This window comes from Salmo trutta, chromosome 19, assembly GCF_901001165.1.
Source record: "Salmo trutta chromosome 19, fSalTru1.1, whole genome shotgun sequence".
Taxonomy (NCBI): Eukaryota; Metazoa; Chordata; class Actinopteri; order Salmoniformes; family Salmonidae; genus Salmo; species Salmo trutta.
Genome location: NC_042975.1, coordinates 35,407,619 through 35,435,041, shown reverse-complemented (window position 1 = coordinate 35,435,041; position 27,423 = coordinate 35,407,619). Strand labels below are relative to the sequence as shown.

At 43.6% G+C, this 27,423-nt stretch overlaps 1 protein-coding gene across 7 annotated transcripts in view; it reads left to right on the top strand.

Annotated features, from left to right (window-relative positions):
- Positions 1–27,348, top strand: part of LOC115154445 (transcription initiation factor TFIID subunit 1) — a 53,400-nt gene extending 26,052 nt beyond the window's left edge. For 3 of the 7 annotated variants that reach the window (XM_029700663.1, XM_029700661.1, XM_029700666.1), the window contains 30 exons: positions 2,615–2,782; positions 2,921–3,051; positions 3,156–3,263; positions 4,412–4,585; positions 4,726–4,899; positions 5,080–5,184; positions 5,325–5,525; positions 6,592–6,733; positions 7,014–7,070; positions 7,384–7,514; positions 7,612–7,692; positions 7,803–7,952; positions 8,137–8,262; positions 8,853–9,028; positions 9,144–9,364; positions 14,792–14,999; positions 15,127–15,298; positions 15,618–15,829; positions 21,444–21,552; positions 21,672–21,770; positions 21,917–22,094; positions 22,199–22,266; positions 22,447–22,569; positions 23,012–23,104; positions 23,825–23,977; positions 24,159–24,275; positions 25,264–25,359; positions 25,492–25,708; positions 25,898–26,072; positions 26,203–27,348. In XM_029700663.1, coding sequence (XP_029556523.1) covers positions 2,615–2,782; positions 2,921–3,051; positions 3,156–3,263; positions 4,412–4,585; positions 4,726–4,899; positions 5,080–5,184; positions 5,325–5,525; positions 6,592–6,733; positions 7,014–7,070; positions 7,384–7,514; positions 7,612–7,692; positions 7,803–7,952; positions 8,137–8,262; positions 8,853–9,028; positions 9,144–9,364; positions 14,792–14,999; positions 15,127–15,298; positions 15,618–15,829; positions 21,444–21,552; positions 21,672–21,770; positions 21,917–22,094; positions 22,199–22,266; positions 22,447–22,569; positions 23,012–23,104; positions 23,825–23,977; positions 24,159–24,275; positions 25,264–25,359; positions 25,492–25,708; positions 25,898–26,072; positions 26,203–26,419 — 4,382 coding nt within the window. In that variant the 3' untranslated portion in view covers positions 26,420–27,348. The remainder of the gene's footprint in view (positions 1–2,614; positions 2,783–2,920; positions 3,052–3,155; positions 3,264–4,411; positions 4,586–4,725; positions 4,900–5,079; positions 5,185–5,324; positions 5,526–6,591; positions 6,734–7,013; positions 7,071–7,383; positions 7,515–7,611; positions 7,693–7,802; positions 7,953–8,136; positions 8,263–8,852; positions 9,029–9,143; positions 9,365–14,791; positions 15,000–15,126; positions 15,299–15,617; positions 15,830–21,443; positions 21,553–21,671; positions 21,771–21,916; positions 22,095–22,198; positions 22,267–22,446; positions 22,570–23,011; positions 23,105–23,824; positions 23,978–24,158; positions 24,276–25,263; positions 25,360–25,491; positions 25,709–25,897; positions 26,073–26,202) is intronic. The other 4 variants (XM_029700664.1, XM_029700665.1, XM_029700662.1 and 1 more) reach the window with 3 other exon arrangements.
- The last annotated feature ends 75 nt before the right edge of the window (positions 27,349–27,423 follow it).

Here is a 27,423-nt window from a genome sequence, read left to right as displayed (position 1 = left end):
AACATGGAACCTACAGGCGTTTGGAATTTGGTCCCAAGGATGAGCCAGACTTGTGGAGTTCTACAATTGTTTTTTCTGATATCTTGGATGATTTCTTTTGATTTTCCCATGATGTCAAGGAACGAGGCATTGAGTTAGAAGGTAGGCCTTGAAATACATCCACAGGTACACCTCCAATTGACTCAAATGATGTCAATTAGCCTATCAAAAGCTTCTAAAGACATGACAACATTTTCTGGAATTTTCCAAGCTGTTTAAAGGCACAGTCAACTTAGTGTATGTAAACTTCTGACCCACTGGAATTGCGATACAGTGAATTATAAGTGAAATAATCTGTCTGTAAACAATTGTTTGAAAAATTACTTGTGTCATGCACAAAGTAGATGTCCTAACCGACTTGCCAAAACTATAGTTTGTTAACAAAACATTTGTGGAGTGGTTGAAAAACAAGTTTTAATGACTCCAACCTAAGTGTATATAAACTTCTGACTTCAACTTTATGTAAATGTCATATTTCAGTTGTTTTTTTTGGTTGCAATTTGCATACATTTCTAAAAATCTGTTTTTGCTTTGTCGTTATGGGGTATTGTGTGTAGATTAATGAAGGACATTTTTTTTTTACATCCATTTTAGAATAAGGCTATAACAAAATGTGGAAAAATTCAAGTTGTTCAATTCAAGTTGTCTGAATACTTTCCGAATGCACTGTAATTTGTATGTATACTGAACAAACATATAAATGCTCTATGTGATGTGTTGGACCCAAGTTTCATGAAATGAAAGATCCCAGAAATGTTACATATGCACAAAAAGCTTATTTCTCTCGGATTTTGGGATCAAATTTGTTTACGTCCCTGTGAGTGATGTATAATTTGCCAAGATAATCCACCTATCTGACAGGAGTGGCATATCAAGAAGCTGATTTAACAGCATGATCATTACACAGGTGCACCTTGTGCTAGGGACAATAAAAGGCCACTCTAAAATGTGCAGTTTTGTCACACAACACAATGCCACAGATGTCTCAATTTTTGAGGGAGCGTGCAATTGTCAGCTGACTGCATGTATGTCCACCAGAGCTGTTGCCAGATAATTGAATGTAAATTTCTCTACCATAAGCTGCCTCCAGCGTCGTTTTAGAGAATTTGGCAGTATGTCCAACCGGCCTCACAACCGCAGACCACGTGTATGGCATCATTTGGGCGTGCGGTTTGCTGATGTCAACGTTGTGAACAGAGTACCCCATGGTGCCGGTGAAGATATGGTATGGGCAGGCATAAGCTATGGACAACGAAGACAATTGCATTTTATTGATGGCAATTTGAACACACAGAGATACTGTCACGAGATCCTGATGCCCATTGTCGTACCATTCACCCACCGCCATCACCTCGTGTTTCAGCATGATAATGCACGGCTCCATGTCGCAAGGATATGTACACAATTCCTGGAAGCTGAGAATGTCCCAGTTCTTCCATGGCCTGCATACTCACCAGACATGTCACCATTGAGCATATTTGGGATGCTCTGGAATGACGTGTACAACAGCGTGTTCCAGTTCCCGCCAATATCCAGAAACTTCGCACAGTCATTGAAGAGGAGTGGGACAACATTCCACAGTCAACAGCCTGATCAACTCTATGTGAAGGAGATGTCGCACTGCATGAGGCTAATGGTCACACCAGATACTGACTGTTTTTCTAATCCACGCCTCTACCTTTTTAAGGTATTGTATCTGTGTCCAACAGATGCATATCTGGGGAGTTTTTCCTAGCCACTGTGCTTCTACACCTGCATTGCTTGCTGTTTGGGGTTTTAGGCTGGGTTTCTGTACAGCACTTTGAGATATCAGCTGATGTAAGAAGGGCTATATAAATAAATTTGATTTGATATCTGTATTCCCAGTTATGTGAAATCTGTAGATTAGGGCCTGATGAATTTATTTCAATTGACTGATTTCCTTATTTGAACTGTAACTCAGTAAAATCTTTGAAATTGTTGCATGTTGCGTTTTATATTTTTGTTCAGTATATTATTTCTTAGTTGCAAACTTTGCCATGAAATGAGCAGCAGAAATAGGCTCCAGAACCATCGCTAGACCATCACATTACATGGCACATTCCTCACTCGCTAGATGTGGACGTAAAGGGACAGATTACACACACAATTTTTTATTTTCTTCAATATTTTGATGTGATTTAAACATTGATATGGACTTAGAACATCCAATTCAATTGTTTCTCTATGAACAATTCTAATTTTGAGAATGAAAAACAACAATTCTAAAACCAGGAATCAAACTGAGAACATAATTTGAGAAAATATAAAACAGAATTTGGGCGGGGGAATCTATGATTTTATAGGAGCCCCCTTAGTTGTTTATTAACCATTATTTGACCAGGTATATATATTAACAGAAAACATAGTGCACTACTTTCTCTTGTACGCTAAGGACCAGGAGAAGAGTTGCAGGGCAGAGGAGCTAGAAAACAATGAGTAGCTTGTGACATGTAAATTTTTTTGAAGTAGCTCTCATGCTAGAAAAGGTTGGAGACCCCCGCTCTAAAGAGAGAGTAAATCTATCACTACTGTTTTCCTATTGGTCTTTCCACAGCCACTCATGAAGACGATGCCCCCTGGTTCTCCATCTTCCCCATTGACAACGAGGAGCTGGTGTACGGGCGCTGGGAGGACAACATCATCTGGGACGACCAGGCCATGGACCGCATGCTTTCACCCCCTGTCCTCACCCTGGACCCCAACGATGAGAACATCATTTTAGGTACTGCCCCTTTCTTAGTGAACTGTGTGTACACTGTTTTTCAGTCAGTTTAAACAAGTTATGAAATATCTTGATGGTCTCTGTAACCTATTGAATGCTTTGATCTATCCACTAATCTCTAAATTTGGCCTCTTGCAGAAATCCCAGATGAGAAGGAGTCTGAGCGTATGTCCCACTCTCCGTCCAAGGAGAACAAGAAGGAGTCATCACTAAAGAAGAGTCGCATCTTGTTGGGGAAGACTGGGGTCATAAAGGATGAGCCTCAACAGGTACTACAGGACTGGAACATAACATAGATCTGCCTTTCAACAGGGACTACAGTCCCTGAACTAACCTGTTCTAACTTCTTTTCTGTTTTGTCTGCTGCCTACAGAACATGTCCCAGCCTGAGGTGAAGGACCCATGGAACCTGTCCAATGATGAGTTCTATTATCCTAAGCAGCAAGGCTTGAGGGGCACCTTCGGTGGCAACATCATTCAGGTGGGCACTAGATTCTCTCCTGTGAGATCTGTTCCTATACAGGTTGATTAGCAGTTAAAGAGGATCATCTTAAAGATGCACTATGCCGAAATCACTCTGCAATTTCCTGGTTGCTAAAATTCAAATAGTTCACCTAAATTCAGTTTGTGACAAAACAAGCAGTCATTGTGTAGAGAATAATCTAAACTGCTCTGAAATATATTTTCCATAAAATGATCGTTTCTTTCAGCTGTTTGAAGCTGGTGTACGAAACCCAAAAGACGCAAAAACTAAACTTGGTAACGGGAAGCATAGAAATAGCGCACATAGAACATATCTACCACTTTTTAGACTTGCTTTTAATGAGAATTCAATATCTATAACTCACATTTATATGTAAATTTAGTCGAGTCGCACAACAAGTTACATATTGTAGCTTTAACCCCCTAAGGTCGATGTCCACACCCCCGCGGAAATCTAATTAGCATAATAATAATAAATCCCCATAAAAATCTGTCCGTTTTTAATATAGAGATCTGTTTTTTTGCATTGGATGCATCTCAATCCACCACATCCACCAGTGCCACACTTCCGCATCTATGGTGAAAGGTGACAGAGCTAGAGAGGTGTTTGTCAGACCATGGGACATCCCGAAAATCAGAACGGTTTGGCCTACACGACTCAAAAAAAAGAGAGATACAGTATCTCTCAGATGTAGAACAGACATTTCAGAACAAACGTCCTTTAGATTTTTTGGCTGGACTATCTGTTGTTTCATGTAGTGAATCTGTTATTCAATGCATTTGTATGGGCTAATAGCAGTAAGGATGAATTTTGTTTTTCATTAAAGAAATTTGTTCTATTTAAAAAAATGTTTAGACTTCAAGAGGTCTTAAAATTCCAAATCAAATAGCAAAATGATCCTTGGTATGACCTTCTTAAAACAATTCCATATAGCTTAGTAGAATCCCACCCCCGGCTTAGACAGTTCTTAAACTGGTTATTGCCAAAAATAAAGGATTAAATACACGTATTAAAAATAGCTAAGTAGAACCACCCCCGTCTTAGACTTAGACTCTTATGGGTTAACTATAGTGTAGGATAATCTTAACAACACTGTAGTTAGCCTATGCTATATGAAACATTTCCTTGTCTATCTTTCTCTCCAGCACTCCATCCCTGCAGTGGAGCTGAGGCAGCCGTTCTTCCCTACTCACATGGGACCCATGAAGCTGCGTGGGTTCCACCGGCCCTCTCTGAAGAAGTACTCGTTCGGGACGTTGTCCCAGCCAGGTCCCCACGCAGCACAGCCCCTACTCAAACAGATCAAGAAGAAGGCCAAGGTGAGGCCCCAGCACACCTCATTCACCTCCATCTTTCTCTCCGTCTTGACACAGGTCGTCAAGAATGCTTCTGCCTCTCTGTCTGTGTTGATAACCTTGTTTGTGTGATTTGTGTTAAATGTCCCTTTTTGTGCCTGTAGATGCGAGAGCAAGAGCGCCAGGCTTCCGGTGGAGGTGACATGTTCTTCATGCGTACAGCTCAGGACCTGACAGGGAAAGACGGAGACCTGATTCTGGCAGAGTACAGCGAGGAATATCCTCCACTCATCATGCAAGTCGGCATGGCAACCAAGATCAAGAACTACTACAAGAGAGTGAGTCACTGCAGTAGTCTTTCAATTACCATTTCCCTTGTTTCAACATTGTTTAGCATTTACTAAAAGCTGAACCACCTCAGTCGTTCTTTTCCTTCCTCTGTTGATATGAGTTGTTTTTATGTGATGAAAATGCATTTTAAGATCTAATTAACTTGAAACATGGCTGCTTTCCTTCAGAAACCAGGGAAGGACCCTGGAGCTCCAGACTGTAAGTACGGAGAGACCGTGTACTGCCACACCTCACCGTTCCTGGGATCCCTGCACCCCGGACAGCTGCTGCCGGTCAGTACCACAGTCATTACAGTCAGTCACATGACAATTCATTGATGTTTGAAAAAGTAATTCACTGTGAATGTGAATAGCCTGATACCTAGAAAGAGAACATTTAGAGACCTAATTGCAAATCTGTGTCTTTCTTTTAGGCTTTTGAGAACAACCTTTTCCGTGCCCCCATCTACCTCCACAAGATGCCAGAGACAGATTTCCTGGTGCTGCGTACACGGCAGGGCTACTTCATCAGAGAGCTGGTAGACATCTTTGTGGTCGGCCAGCAGTGTCCCCTCTATGAGGTCCCTGGACCCAACTCCAAACGAGCCAACACCCATATCAGAGACTTCTTGCAGGTATACCTTACGACACACACACACACACACACACACACACGCATTATGACATCTGCAAATCCACACACACACACACACACACCCACCACACACACATTGTCATTGTCAAATGAGTTGTTCCACAAAATAAGTCCCTTTTAGGTAAACAAACAAACAATAGGTTTATTTCACAAAATTGTCAAATTATGTCATGACGAGTACATGTTCAACTTAATGAAAAATATGTTTTCCCATCTCCAGAAGTTAAATAAAAACAATACATAGTATGTGTCTATTAAGTGCCAAATAAACAGGGTTGACCGTGACAGGGTTGACCGTGACGGGGTTGACCGTGACGGGGTTGACCGTGACGGGGTTGACCGTGACGGGGTCATGACGGGTTGACCGTGACGGGGTGACCGTGACAGGGTTGATCTCACTGTAACAGCTTGTTGTGTGCAGCAGGGAGGGACAATCTAATGGTAACAGGGTTGATGTGTTATGTAGACCCACTCAGTTTTCCACCACGGAACACCAGAACATGGAGTAGAACCATCTTACCTGGTTTAAACTATGATATGACTGTTAAATGTTTTATTTTGAACAAAATATAAAAAAAGTAATAGTTTCACCATATTAAATGAGAGTTGAGTTCACGTAACAGTGTTGACCTTAGAATGGCCAGATGATTGTTGTAACCTTAAAATGTATCACTAATAACATTAAATAAATAATCATCATCAGAAATTACTTTGTCAAAGCAAAACATAACATAACTAGGACTTTACAATGATGGTGACATGTTTTAGAAATGTTGGTGTTAAGTAGGTTAAAATGTTCCTAGTCACAAAGGGTGCACAGAGGGACTTCAAAATGCTGAATTTAGAATTTTCCACGCTGTTTATATTAAAGGGCACTTCATTTAATATAACAGGCTTTTAAAATCAAATATTGATGCACAATTTCTACTTCAAATATCAAAGGGATGCAAAAGGGACTCATTTCATGGAATGACCCACATACAAGAGAAAGCACACTTACAGAATGCATGCTTGCCTCATGTCTTCTTCTCTGCTCTTCTGTGCAGGTGTTTATCTATCGGTTGTTCTGGAAGAGTAAAGATCGTCCTAGGAGAATCCGCATGGAGGACATAAAGAAAGCCTTCCCCTCACATTCAGAAAGCAGCATCCGCAAACGCCTAAAACTCTGTGCTGACTTTAAGCGTACAGGTAGAAACGGCTAACCCTGCCATAACCCAATACAACCGTATAACCTCATGTTTGTCAATAGTACGGAATGACACACTGCCCTTCATTGTTTGCCCTCACAAAGATGAATAAGTAATGCAGAAATGTGAATATGCCTCGTGAACGTTGTCATTCACAACTGTCCAACAATCCTGATTTCCTCTTAACGTTTCTACTCCCGTGTGATCTCAGGGAAGTGTTGAGGTGTAAGAGAGAGTGTTTAGGTGTGTGATCTCAGAGATGGTGTGCCTTACTTTGACAGACAGGCGCCAGGAAAGAGAGAGGTCAGCATATTATGGATATGGAATTTACTGTGGAGGTAAGGTGTGGTCTAAGGAAAGCGTCGATAAGGACCCAGAGGTTTGCAGGGTCCTTCGTTAATATCTGCTGTTCTCCTCCTGCAACACAAGACACTTCAGTTGAATGAAATGATGGTAAATTTGATGCAGCAGGGAAGCTTTCTAATCAAAAGTATGCAAAGAATAAACGTCTTTGGAGGGGGGGAATTGGCCATGCAAAATGCATCCATGAATCTTACAAAGCTGTAAGTTGGGCAGTAAAGGTGGACTAAAAAGAACGTGGGTAATACTTGTTATATGATTGAAGCTCATTTGCCCTGCCTCTGTCCCCAGGGATGGACTCTAACTGGTGGGTGCTGAAGCCTGACTTCAGGCTGCCTACTGAGGAGGAGATCAGGGCCATGGTGTCTCCAGAGCAGTGCTGTGCCTACTACAGCATGCTGGTGGCAGAGCAGAGACTGAAGGTAAGACTGACAGGCTCCTTGTGTGGGTACCGGCTGTGATACCGATTATCTTTACGGCACTGTGTGAACTATACCAGAACTTTTCTCTCTCCTCCAGGATGCTGGATATGGTGAAAAGTCCTTCTTTGCCCCAGAGGAAGAGAACGAGGAAGACTTCCAGATGAAGATTGATGATGAGGTACAGCTCTATTTTTTTCCTTTTCAGGAAACATTGATTTTGATGCTCCACTGATGTTGAAAAAAACGATGATCCATGATTTCACCAATATTCTCTGTGGTGCACCTTAGGTCCGCACAGCCCCTTGGAACACGACGCGAGCCTTCATCGCTGCCATGAAGGGGAAGTGTCTGCTGGAGGTCATGGGGGTGGCCGACCCCACAGGCTGTGGAGAGGGATTCTCTTACGTCAAAGTGCCCAACAAGCCCACTCAACAAAAGGTACTTCCTCTCTCTCTTACCCCCAGTGCTCTGAAACACTTCTGCCAGATCAGGGGGCCCTAATTCCATTCATGCGTTCACAGCTTCCAGAAAAACAAGACCTATTTTCCTGTTCTAACCATTCGACGGTTGTTTGGTGATTATTACTAAAGCTTACGGTTATTTTGTTATTTGTCGTGTTCAGGCCCAAGATGACCGGGAACCACAACCTGCTAAGAAGACTGTGACAGGGACAGACGCTGATCTGAGAAGACTGTCACTCAAAAACGCCAAGCAGCTGCTGCGCAAGTTCGGTGTTCCAGAGGAGGAGGTAATAACACAGTAACAACATTATAATAATCATCATTTGGGAGGTGCTTATATTTGTCCTGTAATGAAAATGTGTTTTTTTTGCATATCACAACTCCCCCTGAGACACCCACAGGGAGTGGGGTCACGGCCAGGGTCACCATTGTACAGCGACTCTGGAGCATTTAGAGTGAAGTGCCTTGCTCAAGGGCACAGCAACAGATTATTTTACCTTGTCGGCTCCGGTATTCGAACCAGCAACCTTTCAGTTACTGGCCCAACACTCTAACTTCGAGGCTACATGCCACCATATAACTTAAATGTCTTCATTCCCTCATTTCATCCACCAACCATTTTCATTGGCCTTCCCTGTGGCTCACTTGGTAGAGCATGGTGTTTGCAACGCCAGCATGGTGTGTGCAACGCCAGGGTTGTCGGTTCGATTCCCACGAGGGGCCAGTACAAAAAAATAAATAAAAAATAAATAAATGAAATGTATGCATTCACTACTGTAAGTCGCTCTGGATAAGAGCGTCTGCTAAATGACTAAAATGTAAATGTAAACCTACATATGATCAATCTTTCAAACCAGTGTTTCTGTGTGTGTTTCAGATAAAGAAGCTGTCTCGTTGGGAGGTGATTGACGTGGTGAGAACCATGTCTACAGAGCAGGCCCGCTCTGGCGAGGGGCCAATGAGCAAGTTTGCCCGTGGGTCCCGCTTCTCTGTAGCCGAACACCAGGAACGCTACAAGGAGGAGTGCCAGAGGATCTTTGACCTGCAGAACAAGTGAGGCCCTCCCATCCTCCCCTTTTCCAAATAACCATAATTCACCACCCGTTTCTTATAGGGAGGCTGTAGTTGTACACTATCTGATGTTCCAGCCTGTCTGCCTTCCCCCCAGAGTATTGGATTCCACAGAGGTCCTGTCCACAGACACAGACAGCAGCTCAGCGGAGGACAGTGACTTTGAGGAGATGGGGAAGAACATTGAGAACATGCTGCAGAACAAGAAGACCAGCTCCCAGCTGTCCAGAGAGAAGGAGGAGCAGGAGAGGAAGGAGCTGCAGAGGATGTTGATGGGAGAGGAGAGCGACCGCGACCACAAGGGACGCAAGGGCTTCTGTAAGTGTTGTGTTTGCGTTTCAGGCTTTTTTTGTGTGTGTTTACAGGAGTGTGTGTTTACAGGAGTGTGTATGTGTCAGGGTTTACGCTAGGACAACGTGACCAGGAAGATTCAAATTTACCGGACCCATATGCAATGGGTGCATAACTCATTATGGCGTCCACCCACTGCTCAGAATGACAGAAATCACATTTATATTATGGTAATGCTCTTAACAGAACGTTGCAACTCATGTAATGAAGCAGCCAATAAAACTGACTTTTAAAACATTTGGCAAAATGCAATTTGTAGGAAAACACCTTTCTAAACAGCACACCTGGGAAAACACCATTCTAAACAGCACACCTGGGAAAACACCATTCTAAACAGCACACCTGGGAAAACACCATTCTAAACAGCACACCTGGGAAAACACCATTCTAAACAGCGCACCTGGGAAAACACCATTCTAAACAGCGCATCTGGGAAAACACCATTCTAAACAGCACACCTGGGAAAACACCATTCTAAACAGCACACCTGGGAAAACACCATTCTAAACAACACACCTGGGAAAACACCATTCTAAACAACACACCTGGGAAAACACCATTCTAAACAGCACACCTGGGAAAACACCATTCTAAACAGCACATCTGGGAAAACACCATTCTAAACAGCACATCTGGGAAAACACCATTCTAAACAGCACACCTGATAGCGGTTGCATAAGTGAACGAGATGAAATCTCAGTTAGAAAAAGAGGGTTAATCTAAAGATGCAACAACTAGGATGGGTTGCTATTATGACTAGTACAGTATGGTGCCTTTGGCTTCTGGACATCAATAGAAAGTTGAGATGAAAACCAATAGAACAGGAGAGAAATGGCATAGTGGTGGATCCAATAGGAAAGTAAATGGAAATGACTCCTATCTACTCCTATCTATACAGAAATAAATACAATTATTCAAAATACTTCACAGAAAGCATGACTTAGCCACAAAGGAATCAAGGATCATTAGCTTCTTTAAAAAAAATCCAGTGGATTGTTTCAAATCACAAGCTTGTAGGCCTATTCCTATTTAGTGGCAACGCACATGGCAATAGTCCTAGCTGATTATTGAGTTGCGGCTGTCAGTTAAAAACATCTCAAATATGTGTGAAGATAATGTGTCTTGAGTATAATTTCAAATGTTGAGACAAGAAGAAGGGGAGGGGTGTGTGGTGAAGATAGTCTCTCGCCAGAATGTCTCAGCTGTCTCCTGCCAATTGTTGCACATTCGTTGTTTCATTGTGTGAATTGTTTGCCCTTTATATATATTTTTATTTTGATCAATTCCTCATTACATACAGTACCAGTAGTAAAAATATCATTAATTCCCGTCATTTGCTTACATACATTTCTGTTAATGCATGTATTAATTACAGCCGTTTACCGTTTTCATTCTCGGAGTAGACATGTTTGCAGAGTTCACACCTGCTACACTTGAGTAACAGGTTTTGGTTTATTTCATGGAGTGCTGCATGTGAGCAATGAACATGTCTGGTTTCTCTGTTCTGATAATGTTGAGGGAGAGTGCGCCTGAGTACGCATAGAAGTACCAGGCCTGCTGCGCAGAAATGTAGGAAAGTGTTTGTTTTTTTTAACATTCATTGCGAATGATAATACATGGTGTGTACAAAACATTAGGAACACCTTCCTAATATTGAGTTGCACCCTCTTTTGCCCTCAGTACAGCCTTAATTCATCAGGGCATGGACTCTACATGGTGTCGATAGCGTTCCACATTGTTACTGGCCCATGTTGACTCCAATGCTTCCCTCCGTTGTCACGTTGGCTGGATGTCCTTTGGGTGGTGGACCATTCCTGATACACACAGGAAACTGTTGAGCGGGAAAAACCCAGCAGCATTGCAGTTCTTGACACACTTAAACCGGTACGCCTGGCATCTACTACCATACCAATGGAGGCTCCTCAGAGGAGGAAGGGGAGGACCATCCTCCTCATTGAATTTCATAAAAATAGTGAAACATTAAAAAAGGTATCCTTTTTAGATTAAACTATACTAAATATATTCACATCATCAAATAATTGATTTAATCACACTGTTTTGCAATGAAGGTCTTCAGTAGCCTCAACAGAACTCTGTAGGGTAGCACCATGGTGTAGCTGGAGGACAGCTAGTTTCCATCCTCTGTGCCTTCTTCTCTCTATACACCAAGTCACTCGGCTCCGTCATATCCTCACATGGTCTCTCCTATCATTGCTATGCGGATGACACTCAACTCCTCCCCCCTTCTGACACCCAGATGGCGACACGCATCTCTGCGTGCCTGGCAGATATGTCAACTTGGATGTCGTCCCACCACCTCAATATCAACCTCGACAAGACGGAACTCCTCTTCCTCCCAGGGAAGGCCTGCCCGCACGAAGACCTCTTCATCACGGTTGACAACTCCAAAGTGTCGCCTTCCCAGAGTGAAAATAACCTTTGCATGACCCTGGACAACACCCTGTCGTTCTCTGCAAACATCAAAGCAGTGACTCGCTCCTGCAGGTTCATGCTCTACAACATCCGTCGAGTACGACCGTACCTCACACAGGAAGCGGCGCAGGTCCCAAATTCAGGCACTTGTCCTCTTCCGTCTGCATTACTGCAACTCGCTGTTGGCTGAGTTCCCCGCTTGTGCCATCAAACCTCTGCAACTTATCCAGAACGCTGCAGCCCGCCTGGTTTTCAACCTTCCCAAGTTCTCTCATGTAAACCCACTGCTCCGCACACTCCACTGACTTCCAGTCAAAACTCTCACTCCAAGACCATGGTGCTTACCTACGGAACTGCCCCTCCCAACCTTCAGGCGATGCTCAAACTAAACACCCCAACATGAGCACTCCGTTCTGCCACCTCAGGTCTCTTGGGCCTCCCACCCCTAAGGGAGGGCAGCTCCCGCTCAGCCCAGTCCAAGCTCTTCTCTGTCCTGCCATCCCAATGGTGGAACCAGCTTCCCCCTGAAGCTAGGACAGCAGAGTCCCTGCCCATCTTCCAAAAACATCTGAAACCCTACCTCTTCAAACAGTATCTTAAATAATCCTCCTCCTCACTTTTAAATGTAAATACAAAACCTGGGGGGTTCGTGGTTCTCACCCCCTTCCATAGGCTTACACAGTAATTATGACAACTTCCGGAGGACGTCCTCCGACCGATCAGCGCTCTTGCAGCATGAACTGACATGTTGTCCACCCAATCAAAGGATCAGAGAATGAATCTAGAACTGAAAACATAACCTACAACTAGCTTATGAGGAGGAGGATTATTACATGTGGTGAGTAGTTGACTTAAAGACAGTTGAACAGTTTTGAACAAATTAATTTATTGAAAAATGAAGGAGAAGCAAGAGAAAGGGAGAGAGAGAGCTGGCTATATTCTATATTTTTTTCACTTAGCTAGCGAATGCAGCTAAATAGTTTAGCCTACTCAAACACCCGGCTCAAACGGAGAGGGATGCTATCTTACCTAGCTGGCTATAGCTATCTAACACTAGAACTCTTCACTAGTACTTTTGGTTTTGTGAATTTATTCCCACCGGGGCCCACCGGTATAACTGCTTGCTAACTGTACACTGTACTGCATGATTGTAGCGGGTTTACTAAGGTGTTAATCCTAGTAGCTATGTTTACTTGACGTTAGCTAATATGGTGACAATGATGTAGGCTGTGTATAGTGGTTAGCGGTTATGATATGAGGGATTGGCTTAGAAAGGTTTTTTCGCCTGGTCACACTGAAGTCCACAAGCGAAGGAAAAAGGTGAGAGGAGGAGAGCGTGTAGATGTGAGAAGGAATTATCCAATGATCAAAGGGATCGTGCTGTTTGTATGTGGTTGCTAATAAAGGGAACGGACGATTCTGTTGAAAACGTTTCTTAAGGAAGCAAACGGAACAAAACGGATATTCATACCTGAATTTGTCCAATAGAAACTCTCGTTTGCAACTTTTGGTGTAATGATTACACCCTAGATCAGCTAGGGTGTAAGGCGGTATGGATTCTGCAAGGCTGTATGGATTGTGTCAGTGTCTGTCACCTTGATTACTCAAATTTTTCTCGAGCTGTGCACCTACCTTTGTAAACTGTCATTCATAGGCTAGGTTGTAGCAACCTCATGATGGGTATAGGGAAGATTTGAGTATCATGTAGTAGCCTAAACCTATCAATGTCACATTGAGCTGGGTGAATGAATATGAATGAGAGTCATCCAATGTACTGTAATAGAAATAAGGCCATGCTCATAAAAATATATCATCCTCCCTCATCTTCAACGGCACCGACCGCCGCTGTACCGTACCCCATTCAAAGGAACTGAAATATTTTGTCTTGCCCATTCACCCTCTAAATGGCGCACATACACAATCAAGGCTTTCACCTGGATTCCTGGTCAGTTTATGTCATGGAAAGAGGAAATGTCCTTAATGTTTTGTACACTCAGTGTATATTAAAAGTATTAGTTCCTCACAGTAAGCTATTTGAAAAATCTTTCCAACAATCTCCCCCTCGATAGTCACCAATCCTCAGTGTGAAAGAGCTATAGGCCTACTGCTGCGTTGGACTGTAGGAAATAAGTTCAATGCACAAATTTCTTGTATCATTGTAGATGGATCACAGTGTATGATCACGCGCCGCCTAGGAAGTCTTTATAAAATAATTGCCTCCACGTTTCCATGGTCGGATTTTGCCTATAGGCTACTTTGTAGCAAGGTAAGATATGCCTCATAATATGAAATATAACATTCCAGTTTCAAACAATTAAGTATGCTTTCAAAATGCATACTGCCTCCAGCTTACATTGTAAAGGGGTGGGTGACGGGCTGATAGCCTGTTGCCTGCACTTGAATGGCGAATGAGAGGCGCGCTTTAATTACCAGTTGAGAAATAAAAATAGTAGCTCTCTTTATCGTGCACCAAAACGTTTTTTTTTTAACACACAATTGCGTTTAGAATTGTTGCACAATGAATGGGCTGATAAAATCAGGTTTTACTCCAGCAGCAACCAGCTGAGGAGCTGCAGGTGAAATCCAGCTTAAAATGTGCACGTGTGATAGTTGTGTTAGATAAATAAGATGCATGATGACCAACAAAAATACACACAGGCCAATTTAATTCCACAAAATTATGCAAATGAATCTGTAGACCCTATAAGCATGACGGTCAAATGTATTTCCATCAATGAATAAAAAACATTATTTTGCCATGCGATTTTTTTTCTTTCTTCTCCCTGTCATTTTGGCTGGAAACAGTTTTATTTATCGGCTTTTAATTTTGGGGGGGGAGGGAGGGTCAAAAGCCGGCAATTGCCGGCTAACGGAAACCCTGTGTGTGTGTGTGTGTGTGTGTGTGTGTGTGTGTGTGTGTGTGTGTGTGTAACTTATCTCTCTCTCTGCGTGTCCCTGCAGCCAGTGCCTTGTCCACAGGCTCCCATAAAGATGACGACACGTCCTCGGTCACCAGCCTGAACTCGTCCGCTACGGGACGGCGCCTCAAAATCTACCGCACCTTCAGGGACGAAGATGGCAAGGAGTATGTCCGCTGTGAGACGGTCCGCAAACCCTCCGTCATAGACGCCTACACCAGGATCAGAACCACCAAGGATGATGAGTTCATGTGAGTCCGTCTGTGTAGTGTGTGTGTGTGTGTTTGTGTGCGCATGAGGTCTGTGTGTCTGCGCATGTGGTCTGTGTGTCTGTGCCAAGTGTGTGTGTGTCCAACCTGTCTCTGTCTGCCTCCACAGAAGAAAGTTTGCTGTGTTTGACGAGCAACACAGAGAGGAGATGAGGAAGGAGCGGAGGAGGATCCAGGAACAGCTGAGGAGGCTGAAGAGGAACCAGGAGAAGGACCGGTTCAAGGGCCCCCCGGAGAAGAAGGCCAAGAAGGTCAAGGAGAGGCCAGACCTCAAGGTAAAAGTAAGCTTGCCAGCCCATAATGATTCAACTCCAAGACTATCCTCCCCTGCTTTTCCATAACCTACTGTCTGTTTTCCTGTTGACCTGCTCTGTTTCTAAAATAGGATCATTCAATTCAAGATTAACCTTCCTCACTGTTTTCACACTTTCCTTTAGTAGCAATATATTATATTGCTTATAATAAGCATGATAATGTAGTGTTTGCATGTGATGTGGCAGTTATTGTGCCATGTAATGCAATGAGTTGCAGTTTCCATTCCTATATAGGGTGTTTGTCTGATTGTTAACTACATCTCTTTTTCTTCCTCCCCTGCCCTAGCTGAAGTGCGGCGCTTGCGGTGCCATTGGGCACATGCGAACCAACAAGTTCTGCCCGCTATACTACCAGACCAACGCCCCGCCCTCCAACCCGGTTGCCATGACAGAGGAGCAAGAGGAGGAGCTGGAGAAGACTGTCATCCACAACGACAACGAAGAACTCATCAAGGTGGAGGGAACCAAGATCGTCCTCGGCAAGCAGCTTATCGAGAGGTACAAACACACACAGGCTAGACATTCAGGAGAAAAGGAAACTTAAACTGAAATATTTCCATGTTACTAGAGTGACCAAAGTCCTTTTTACTATATTTACTCTTTTACTGAGTCGGTAATGCCAGCTTCGAAGCACCAAAAGCTATTGAACAGCTAACTGAGCTTCTGTAGATCTGTCCATTATGCTCTGTACGTCTGTCTAAATGACCACGTTTCCATCCAACCATTTCATGTGGATTAATTACCTGTCACATTAAAAAAGTCACAACCGGGCTGATGGAACATGAAATGCCGGTACAATTTTATAAATGCTGACAGACAATTTGTTCATTCAACATGGATCTTTTTGTGTCTATAAAATGAATTATACGAGAAATGGTGGTGAAAACGCCAAATATGCGCAAGTATTTATATAATAACCATCATACCATCATGACTTGCCTAGTTAAATAAAGGTTCAATAAAATAAAAAAATGTAAATACAGAAGTAAACCTCGAGTCAGGCGGTGGATGATATCTTGTGTGGTCCTCCCACTAGGACTCAGGAAAACATGCAGTTTATTAGGCTACAGATGAAATAAATGATGATGAAAGTGCATGGTGATGAGATTAATGCTCCTTTCCAATGAGAGGGTCTTATTCTGGTGAGATGATGGTCGATGCTTGGCTGCTGTTTGACAAATACAAATAAAATCGCTCTTATCCATAATAATCTCATAATGTAGGTAGCCTACCCGCACTGTATCTGTAAGCCGTTGGCTAGAGATCAGGTGCCATGACCAAGGAAGGCACATTTTCTATAGAACCAAACGTTTTTGTGACAACCAGAAGAGTTGAAAATGCGATGGAAGCCCATTTAACTTGTGTTCTTCATTCAGTACATTGGAATTTAATGGCAGTTATTTGTATGTGCACTCAGAGCCGGTCCTGACCTCCCTGGGGCCCTAAGCAAAATGCTGCTAAGGGGCCCTCCTACCATGTAAACCATTTACCACTGCCACACAGTCACACCTGACACCCCAGTGCTCCCTCCTCTAAAACAGTTTGCTCCGTCTGTCGGTCTAAGAATAAGTAGACCAATACAAACAATATTTATTGAATGGAGTATTTTCTATAGAATCTTAAGATAAGGGAATTAACATAAATAAGAAATTGTAGAAAATATAACATTTGGAAAATAATAAAATATAACACTGAGCTTTGGCTCTGCTGCCTGGTAATTAGTCCAGTCCTCACAATATTATACAATTAGCTTTGTATAGACAATGTAAACACAAGCCTATAGGCTATGGCTGCAGCTATATGTCTTAAAATAGTCCAATAAAACCTACCTGTGTGATTAGCTTTGGTTCCCTCTACAGCCTGGGCATTTTCAGCATCAGCATGGACACCAGTCTGTCTGGACTGTCTGGAAGAAATTGAGAAAGTATGTCACACATAGTTAAGCAGTCATTTACACAAATGCACTTCTGCCATACAATCTTAAATGTTACTAAGTGTGTAACATTTGAGTGTTTGAATTAACATATTACCATAAAAATATTCTTCTTCGGCACTTTCTTGAGGAACAATCATCAATGATGTCATCATAGGACATATGTTTCCCCACGTCATGATTTCTGCTCATGGTGGCCAGACCACTCAAACGTTCCTGTCACATGGAAGACCTCCGGTAGCTTTTGATGACTTTCATTTTGAAAAGCTCGTCTCTGCCGATGCTAATGTTACTGGTAGGGTGACTGCAATTCTTAGGGCTATCCAAAGGTTAGGATAAAGTTCTTCCAGGTTTTTCTCACAGAGAAAGGAAAGCAGCTCACAGGCAGATCAGGTCAATTCTGAATGTCGTGTGCCAGATCCATTCCACTGATGTCACAGTCATCTCTGACGGTTAGTGTTTTCAACTTCCATGCAGTGAGCCTTTAAAGATTCACTGGACATCTGAGAGGCAGTGCTGAAGTTCAGCAGCACTCCATATTTGGTTTTCACCTGGTTGAGTGTTTCAAATCTCTCATCCATGGATGTCTCAGCAGTCGACCACAATGTTGAAGTAGTTGACTTCAAGGTTTTTCAGTGCATCAGTCACTGGTTCATCAGGAGCCTCATGGCTAAAATGCCTCTTGCTGTTTCTCTGTCTCTTCTCTTTCAGAACAGCCTCCACATTAATTTCTTCACAAATGCTTTTGGCTGTTGTCTGGGCCTCAGAGAATCCAGTTTCCCTGTATGTAGTGAGGAAGGCCTTTGCATTTGAGATTAAATTCACTGCAATATCCAACTGCATTGAGGCGGATTGGAGGAGCTTGTTCACCTTGTTTGTCATTGTCTGTATCTTACACCAAACGACACAGTAAATCAAGAAGCGGTAGGATCCAACTTCCTCTGCAAGCGCTTGTGCCTCCACTTTGGACACAGGATTGTTGATCGTCTGTCTGGCTTCCAGTAATGCCTCCCGAACGGCAGAAGCCTGATACCTGATTTCATGAACACTTTGGAGCCTACTCTTCCATCTTGTCACTCCATGACTTCACAGTTATGTTCACGTGTTTCTTCAAAACACTCCATGTTTGTGTGCCAGCTGAAAAGAAGGGGAAGAGCTTTTGCACATGCCCCCAAAAAAACAACTGCATCTTTTGAAGATTTGGCAGCATCTGGTTTAGAGTATCTGCTCCACATGGGACATACACGACTCTGGGATGTTTTTTGAGCAGTCTGGCTTTACTCCTTGGTGCTTGCCCTTCATGTTGGCCCTATTATCATAAGCTTGCCCTCTGCAATCTTCAAATGGAATCTTCAGCTCATCTAAGATGACAGTGGACAGATTCAAGCCTGTTGTAACCTCAACATTTACAAAGCTGAGGAAGTGATCTTTGATCTCTGGCTTTCCCTTTAAAGCCACGCTTCTCAGAATAATGGACAATTGCTCCTGGTGACTAATGTCATGTGTACAGTCCAAGATAATGGGGAAGTACTTTGAGTCTCTTCCTTGAGTCACTATTGCTTCTAGAATCTTGTCACTCACAATCTGTATCAGCTCATTCTGTGTGCGCTTCCCAAGGTAATGAGCATGTGTCTCGCCATCTTTAATTTTGCTGACATGATTTTGCCAGTAATTCAACCTCTTTTAAGAAGTTTCCATTATCGGGTTAGAAGAGTTTGTCTGATGCTAGGTTTCTTTGAGTCAGAGACTAGGTGATATTAAACGTGTAAGGACATCCCGCCATCTCTTTCTTTCAGCCTCCAAAATTGTCATTTGTATCTGGTCAAGAGTCTGTCCCCGACATCTTGAATTGCGCTGTTGATTAAGGGCTTGTAAGTAAGCATTTCACCGCAAAGTCTATACTTGTTGTATTCGACGCATGTGACAAATAAAGTTTGATTTGATGAAGTTCTAGCTTCTTAATCATATTGTTTGTGTGTTCAGGACTACCCTCATGGTGTTTCAGAATGGCGATGATGTTTGACCAGTCATTCATACCTTCCTTTATTATTTTGTGGTCTTTTGTAAAAAAGAGTTTACAGCAAAAACAATACACAGCGTTGTTTTTGATTGAGTATGAAAGCCAGCTCCTGGTAATCTTTTCCCCAATTGACAGTTGTCTCTGTAATAAGCCTGAATGGAAACCTCTTCTTAGACTTGTCTTTAGGGTAAGAAAAATCCAGTCCTGGTTTGAATGGACCTCTGCGCACTAACTCAGTCCTCATAAATTCTGTTAAGCCTGGGGGCCAATCTGCTGGGTCATTTGGTTCTATTAGGGTCTGAGCTGCTAGTACTGGCTGAGGCTGCCTGTACTTCACCTGGGTCTGTGTTAGTACTTTCTGTGTTGGGTCTGTGTTAGTATTTGCTGAAGCCAGCTGTACTGGGTCTGTGTTAATATTTGCTGAAGCCAGCTGTACCGGGTCTGTGTTAGTACTTGCTGAAGCCAGCTGTACTGGGTCTGTGTTAGTATTTGCTGAAGCCAGCTGTACTGGGTCTGTGTTAGTACTTGCTGAAGCCAGCTGTACTGGGTCTGTGTTAGTACTTGCTGAAGCCAGCTGTACTGGGTCTGTGTTAGTACTTGCTGAAGCCAGCTGTACTGGGTCTGTGTTAGTACTTGCTGAAGCCAGCTGTACTGGGTCTGTGTTAGTACTTGCTGAAGCCAGCTGTACTGGGTCTGTGTTAGTATTTGCTGAAGCCAGCTGTACTGGGTCTGTGTTAGTATTTGCTGAAGCCAGCTGTACTGGGTCTGCGTTAGTACTTGCTGAAGCTGCCAGTACTAGATCTGTGTTAGTATTTGCTGAAGCCAGCTGTACTGTGTCTGAGGCTGGATGTGGATCAACTGAGTCTGTGCTTGTACTGGCTGATGATCCAGCATCCCCTCTACTGACAAACTTAAGCATAGCACCTGTAAATTATAGATTACAATACTATCATTCATTTTATCAGCTGCATCAGGCCCATTCAAACTGGCTCCCCCAGATTTCCTTTTATACATTTTCAAATATAAAATACTTTTTATACTCTGGCTTGGCTGAATACTTGATGGTTATTATTTACTGAGATCCATATTGTGAATCCATATTGCCCAGTATACCTAGCTAATCAACATTTTAAATTCAATATATAAATCAATAGTCAAGATCAATCCATTGCTTTTCTTCTTGCATTAGTCCAGAGTTGTAACTAAACCTTGATTGAGAGACTAGATAATCATTGTCTTGTTTTAAAATGATGTGTGCCTATGAGGAGTGCCATCACGCCCATATCTTGTCTGGACTGGCCCTCACAGAGGTTGCTGCTGGAAAGCGTGAGTTTCATTTCGTGCACGCGCATATGAACGCATGTTGACGCGTGACACAGTTATCTTTTCCGAACTGCAGTTTATAAACACCGTTTCCCGTTGGCATTTATCAAACGTAATAAATAGTTGTATTTCACTCTCACTTTTGTCAGGCACAAAGTCACAGAACACAGCCTTGGAAGTGGCTGGCAAGCAAGCAAGACACTGACAGACCAAGAGATGCACTGCCCAGCTAGGTTAGCAAGACACTGACAGACCAAGAGATGCACTGCCCAGCTAGGTTAGCAAGACACTGACAGACCAAGAGATGCACTGCCCAGCTAGGTTAGCAAGACAGACAGACTAGAGGGAGATGCACTGCAAGCTAGCACATCAACTTAACGTTACTGTTATTTGCTGACATCAAACTTGGAGAGGAGAGAACACATGTTTACCTGATCGCTGTTCCCGCAATTCACTCTGTGTTTTGTTTCTCTCTCTTCGTGACCAGAAGGATAGTTCTGCTTCATCCTCTCATCCAAGTTGTAAACATTGACACCTGCTTTGACACGAGGGGGAGGCGGGCCCTTGCGTAATTTGCGGGGCCCTACTCAACTTGCGTAGTGAACGTATAGGGCCACCCGGCTCTTTGTGAACTACGTCATCACACACAGCCTTTTATCCGCAAAAAGTCAGTTTGATGGAAACGCATCTCTGGTGGGAAAATGTGCATATTGTTTTATGAAGATTTTTGAGTATTCACATGGAAATCTGTCACAAATTGGATGGAAATGTAGCTAAAGTTTGTGATATATCATGTTGTGCTGCTGTGTAAAGGACCGTGTTGTCTCCTCTTCCAGTGCTGATGAGGTGCGCAGGAAGTCCCTGGTTCTGAAGTTCCCCAAACAGCATCTTCCCCCCAAGAAGAAGAGACGTGTGGGGACCACTGTACACTGTGACTACCTCAATGTGAGCCTAGTTGTCATTATATTGACTGTTGTTGTATATGACTATTCAGTTCAAGCATGGTCTAGAAAATCTTTAACACTGTGATTGTTGTTTTGTTGTTACTTGTCGTCCTCTCACAGAGGCCCCACAAATCCATCCACCGCCGACGCACTGACCCCATGGTCACCCTGTCCTCAGTCCTGGAGAGCGTCATTAACGACATGCGGGATCACCCTAATGTAAGATACACACACATTCACACAATTCACTGCTTACAGACAGACAGACTGCCTATATTCCTCTGACCATTTTATAGTCTCTCTCTCTCACTCACTCACTCACTCACTCACTCACACACAATTGTGTTGTCTTTACCTTGTAACAGACGTACCCCTTCCACACGCCGGTCAATGCCAAGGTGGTGAAAGACTACTATAAGGTCATCCCTCGTCCCATGGATCTGCAGACGCTACGGGAGAATGTGCGCAAGCGCGTGTACCCCTCCCGGGAGGAGTTCAGAGAGAACGTGGAGCTCATCATCAAGAACAGCGCCACATACAATGGTACAACTTTAAACCACTTGAAGCCTTAGAGAATGACTGTAATATTGGACTCTGTGCGACGGTTATGTAACTTATTGAGACTGTAATTGTTTTTGTGTATTCAGGTGCCAAACATCCAATAACCCAGGTGGCGCAGACAATGCTGGACCTTTGTGATGAGAAACTGAAAGAGGTACGTGTGAACGCTGATGGATTCCTGGATGGGTGCCATTTTGGACACCGCCCAAAGTCTGCTGCTCTGTTTGCAGAAGGAGGAGGCAAATGTTCAGCAACTCGTGGAAGACAATGGAAGTGGCCTTCAATAATAGTACTTGTTTATTATTAAAGGGGTAAATTCCTTTGTCCTGTGCAGAAGGAAGACAGGCTGGTGAGACTGGAGAAAGCCATCAACCCCCTGCTGGACGATGACGACCAGGTAGCCTTCTCCTTCATCCTGGACAACATCGTCACTCAGAAGATGATGGCCGTGCCTGACGTGAGTGGACCACCCGTCATCAGGGTTACTACTTTCTTTCGGACGCTTCAGATGTCACTGAGAGAATATCTGCTATTAGTATTTTCTCTGTGTCTAAGTCATTTTACTGGGCAGTCTTTTCTTTGCCCTAAACAAATGCCTAGCGGTTAGAGCGTTGGGCCAGAAACCAAAAGGTCGCTGGTTCGAATACCCGAGCCAACAAGTTGACAAATATGTAGATGTGCCCTTGAGCAAGGCACTTAACGCTAATTTGCTTTAGGGGTGCTGTACTACCATGGCTGACCCTGTAAAAACACATTTCACTGCACCTATCCGGTGAATGTGACAATAAAATATATATTTTTAATGTATTAAAATATTGACAATTGTGGCAAAACTTCAATCAAGCACTCAGTTGGATGATGTTATAACTGTCCTTTCTCTGTCTCTATCCCCTCTTCAGTCTTGGCCGTTCCACCATCCAGTCAACAAGAAGTTTGTTCCAGATTACTACAAAGTGATAGTCCAACCCATGGACCTGGAGAATGTCCGCAAGGTGAGTTAGTTAGGGGAAGTGGACTTCAGTGCCAGCTTTGAGGAAAACCACAACAAAGACACCTTTTGGATCCTTCCATGCCAAGATGGATCAAACCTATATGACGTAGATGATTATACACTGAATATACAAAACATTAAGAACACCTGCTCTGTCCATGACAGACTCACCAGGTGAATCCAGGTGAAAGCCATGATCCCTTAGTGATGTCACTTGTTAAATCCACTTCAATCAGTGTAGATGAAGGGGAGGAGACAGGTTAAATAATTATTTTTAAGCCTTGAGACAATTGAGACAGGATTGTGTGTGTGTTCCATTCAGAGGGTGAATGGGCAAGACAAAAGATTGAAGTGCCTTTGAACAGGGTATGGTAGTAGGTGCCAGGTGCACTGGTTTGTGTCAAGAACTGCAACGCTGCTGGGTTTTTCACGCTCAACAGTTCCCTGTGTGTGTCAAGAATGGTCCACCACCCAAAGGACATCCAGCCAACTTGACAGAACTGTGGGAAGAATCAACATAGGCCCAGCATCCCTGTTCTGAAGCTGTTCTAAGGTCAAAAGGGGGGGGTGCAAATCAATATTAGGAAGGTGTTCTTAATGTTTTGTACACTCAGTGTATATGTAATATACAGAATATATTACAGAATGTGGTAGATGGTAATATATGCAATATAATCATTTATGTTATTTAAAAGTCTCTCTGTGTGCTGTGGTCCAACAGAACATATCCAAACACAAGTACCAGAACCGGGATGTGTTCCTGTTTGACGTCAGCCTGGTCCACACCAACAGTGTCAAGTACAACGGACCAGACAGCCCTTACACCAAGACGGCCCTGGAGATAGTCAGCGTGTGCAAGCAGACCCTGGCAGAGGTGTGTGTATGAAACAGCGAGAGAGGGACATAATGAAACTCTTTATACTTTGTCAAATGACGAATCATGTTTATGGCTTCATTATGATGTGTAATGAAACTCTTTATACTTTGTCAAATGACGAATCATGTTTATGATCCTCCAATAAGCATCATTTGATTGTTGCTTGATATCTCCCCAGTATGATGAGCACCTGACCCAGCTGGAGAAGGACATCTCCACAGCTAAAGAGGCAGCTCTGGATGCAGCAGACCTGGATTGCCTGGACCCCATGACTCCTGGAACCTACACATCACAGGTAGCAATGTTCCTGTCCCATAAGTATGGGCCAAAAACCAGCCAGATACAACCAATGGGCCCTTACATCTCTATCACCCACAGTCACCAAATAAAATACCTCAACTCAACCCTCACATGCTCCAGAGTTAGGGAATGCAACTCCTCTCCAAGGACCTATTTTTTAACCTCTGTCTGCTGTAGTCTGTCTATTACATAGCCTCTTCACATTCTAGTCTTTCTCTGCCTCGTAGTTCCTCTTTAGCACTGTTGTCTGCAATTTAGTTGCTGTTTCTATAGCCTCTGTATATCTTAATCTCTATGCTATCCTTCCTACCCTGTGGTTATCATTTCTCCTCCCTCTTTCCTGTGTGTGTGTGTGTGTGTGTGTGTGTGTGTGTGTGTGTGTGGGGGGGGGGGGGGGTGTGGGTGTGGGCAGCCTGCCGATGTGTTTGACAGCAGTGCCTCTGTGAGCCTGCACAGAAAGACCAGACTCTTCTCTGAGGTTAAGGCATCTCTTATGGCTGTTCCAGAGAAGAGGGGGTTAGGGAAGGTACGGAGAGTTCCCCCAGGAGTATAACGGCGTCTGTCTCATCCAGGGATGACCTCTCCTTTAACCGCCCTCTCACTTCCCATCCCCCCGTTCCTCCTTGCACATTCACCTGGTCGTCCCCTTCCAGTTCTTCCCTCTCCATTCCCACAGTGTGGATCCTGACTGGTGCATGCTCCTCCTAGCTAGGAGCCATTCCAAGATCCCTTTGTGCATTTTATTCCTAAAACAAAGATGGTTCCTCCCCATAACTCATTTGGTTCATGTGTCTGCCTGTTTTGCTTGTGTGTTACTTCTGCTCCTAATTGTGACTGCTTGTCATACTAGTGTTCTGTTTGCCCTGACAATTATCCTTTTTCAGCCATCATCTCTATTGCTTCACAAGTCATCACTCTGTCTTTCCCCAGAAGTATCCCTCCTGTCTCTATCAGTGTTGCTTAACTTCTCTGTGTGTCTCCAGGGTCGTCATAGAAGACTAGGAGAGGAGGAGTCGGACGTAGACATCGAAGGCTTCGAGGAGGAGGAGTATGACTGCAAGCCCAAGACACCAGCTCCTGTAAGACTCTGATGGTGGAGAAACAATATGGGGTTTAGAGTGGATGGATTTTGAAAGGGAGGGTTTACGTATTTGGAGACTGTTTGTAGATCAGTCTAACTTGTCCTTTTGATGATGATGACTGTTCCCCAGGCTGAGGATGGTGAGGGAGACCTGGAGGATGAGGATGATGAAGAGGAGATGCTGTTGCCGCCGCCCCGCAGACGACTGCAGGGCCACAATGATGATGATTATGAAGAGGATGAAGGCTCCAGTCGGCCAGCCCAGGCCAGCGTGCTGTACCAGGACCTGCTCATGTCAGACGGAGAGGATGACGCCAGCGAAGAGGAGGGAGATAACCCGTTCTCCTGTGAGTCACACTAGGGTGGAGATTGTCATAGGATGGAGTGAGATTATAAATAGAGATTAAATTGACATTAAGAAGTTCATCAAGGTTAATTAAAACCTACATCCTATGATTTGGGGATATCTGTAGGACACTACAGACTGTATGTGAGATATGAGGTTCTAATGGTGTATCCGGCCTGTCCCACCCTAGCGATCCACCTGTCAGAGAGTGGCAGCGACTCAGACAGAGAGGTGGAAGTGCGTCCCCCGCTCCCTCCCAGACCCCACCAAGAGACGGCCCGCATGGGCCTGGAGCAGGACGACAGCATGATGTCATACGGGGAAGAGGTGCCGGATGAGACCCACCTGGAGGACAGTAATGTCAGGTACAACATGAAGCCGTCAACCACCATGGCCGACATTATGTACATGGTGGATTTGCAACGTTGTTTGGCTCTTGGGCCCTATTAACCCATACTTTACCCATCCCTCTCTTTCTCTCCCCCTTCCCCATAGTTATGGGAGCTATGAGGAGCCGGAGGGTCAGACCCAGACCTCCAGCATGGGCAATGGAGAGGGCTATGGCATGAGTGAGGAAGAGGAGGAAGATGAAGAGGCAGCTCGGAGGAGAGGTCCCAGTGTGCTTTCCCAGGTGCAGCTGAGTGAGGATGAGGAGGACAGTGAAGAGTTCAGGTCCATCGGGGGTGACAGTGACATGGACTCAGACAATTAGAGAAGTGTTACACACACACACACACACATATATACACACACACACACACACACACACACACATATATACACACACACACACACACACACACACACACACACACACACACACACACTTAAAGACGCAAATGTGCTCTACAATCATTATAACAGACAGATCCACATCCACACACGTGAGTTATGGCTCACTAAATGAATACACCTTAAACTTGCAGGCTGAATTCCAATCACGTACTGTCATCATAACTTTATCTCATGTCAGTCAATCCCCCAATGATAGTTAAGACTGTTTGCTGTCCAGTCATTACCACACCTATGAAGTCTTTATGATAAACTCCTGTGAGATCAATGTTGTACAAAATGTTCAATCAAACTGAAGTGAGCTTGTTTATCTATAATGGCAGGATTAAATTGGAGTTGATGCTTTAAGTCAATGTTTTCTACTGGTTATGCTCTTTTCAGTGTACCGACACATGTATATATTTTTTTTTACAATTGAATAACGTTTTATTTTATGGTTGTGCAGAACTTTGGCCAAAATGAAAATATTTGAATAGTCAGCTTTGACAATTGTTTGTTTTCAGTGCCAGGTCTCATCTCAACCTTTTGTCTTGAGACACTGGGTTGAGTGATCGAAAAATACTGTTATTCCCCGTTAACTATTATGATTGCAGCCTGGATTTTCAGGCATTTGAGATGTTTCCAGCACTGTTACTAGGAAACTCTCAAACTTCCAAGAAGATCCTAAATAAAAACCAGAGATAAGGCCATCATCTTTTCATTGTTTGTTTTTGGGGATAAATGTTAGCTGTATCTGATGTAACCACGTTGAAGTTGTCCTTTCCTGTTATGTTGCTTATCGAAAGTAAGAGGCACTGTTGAATACCAATCTGCAGTAACACATTAACCATAATATTAAATGTTATTACAGAAGTGTGTTGTGTGTTACATGACTACGGTGCTTCCTGTTTCCCTGCTTTTTCCTATCCTGCCATAACTTACAGG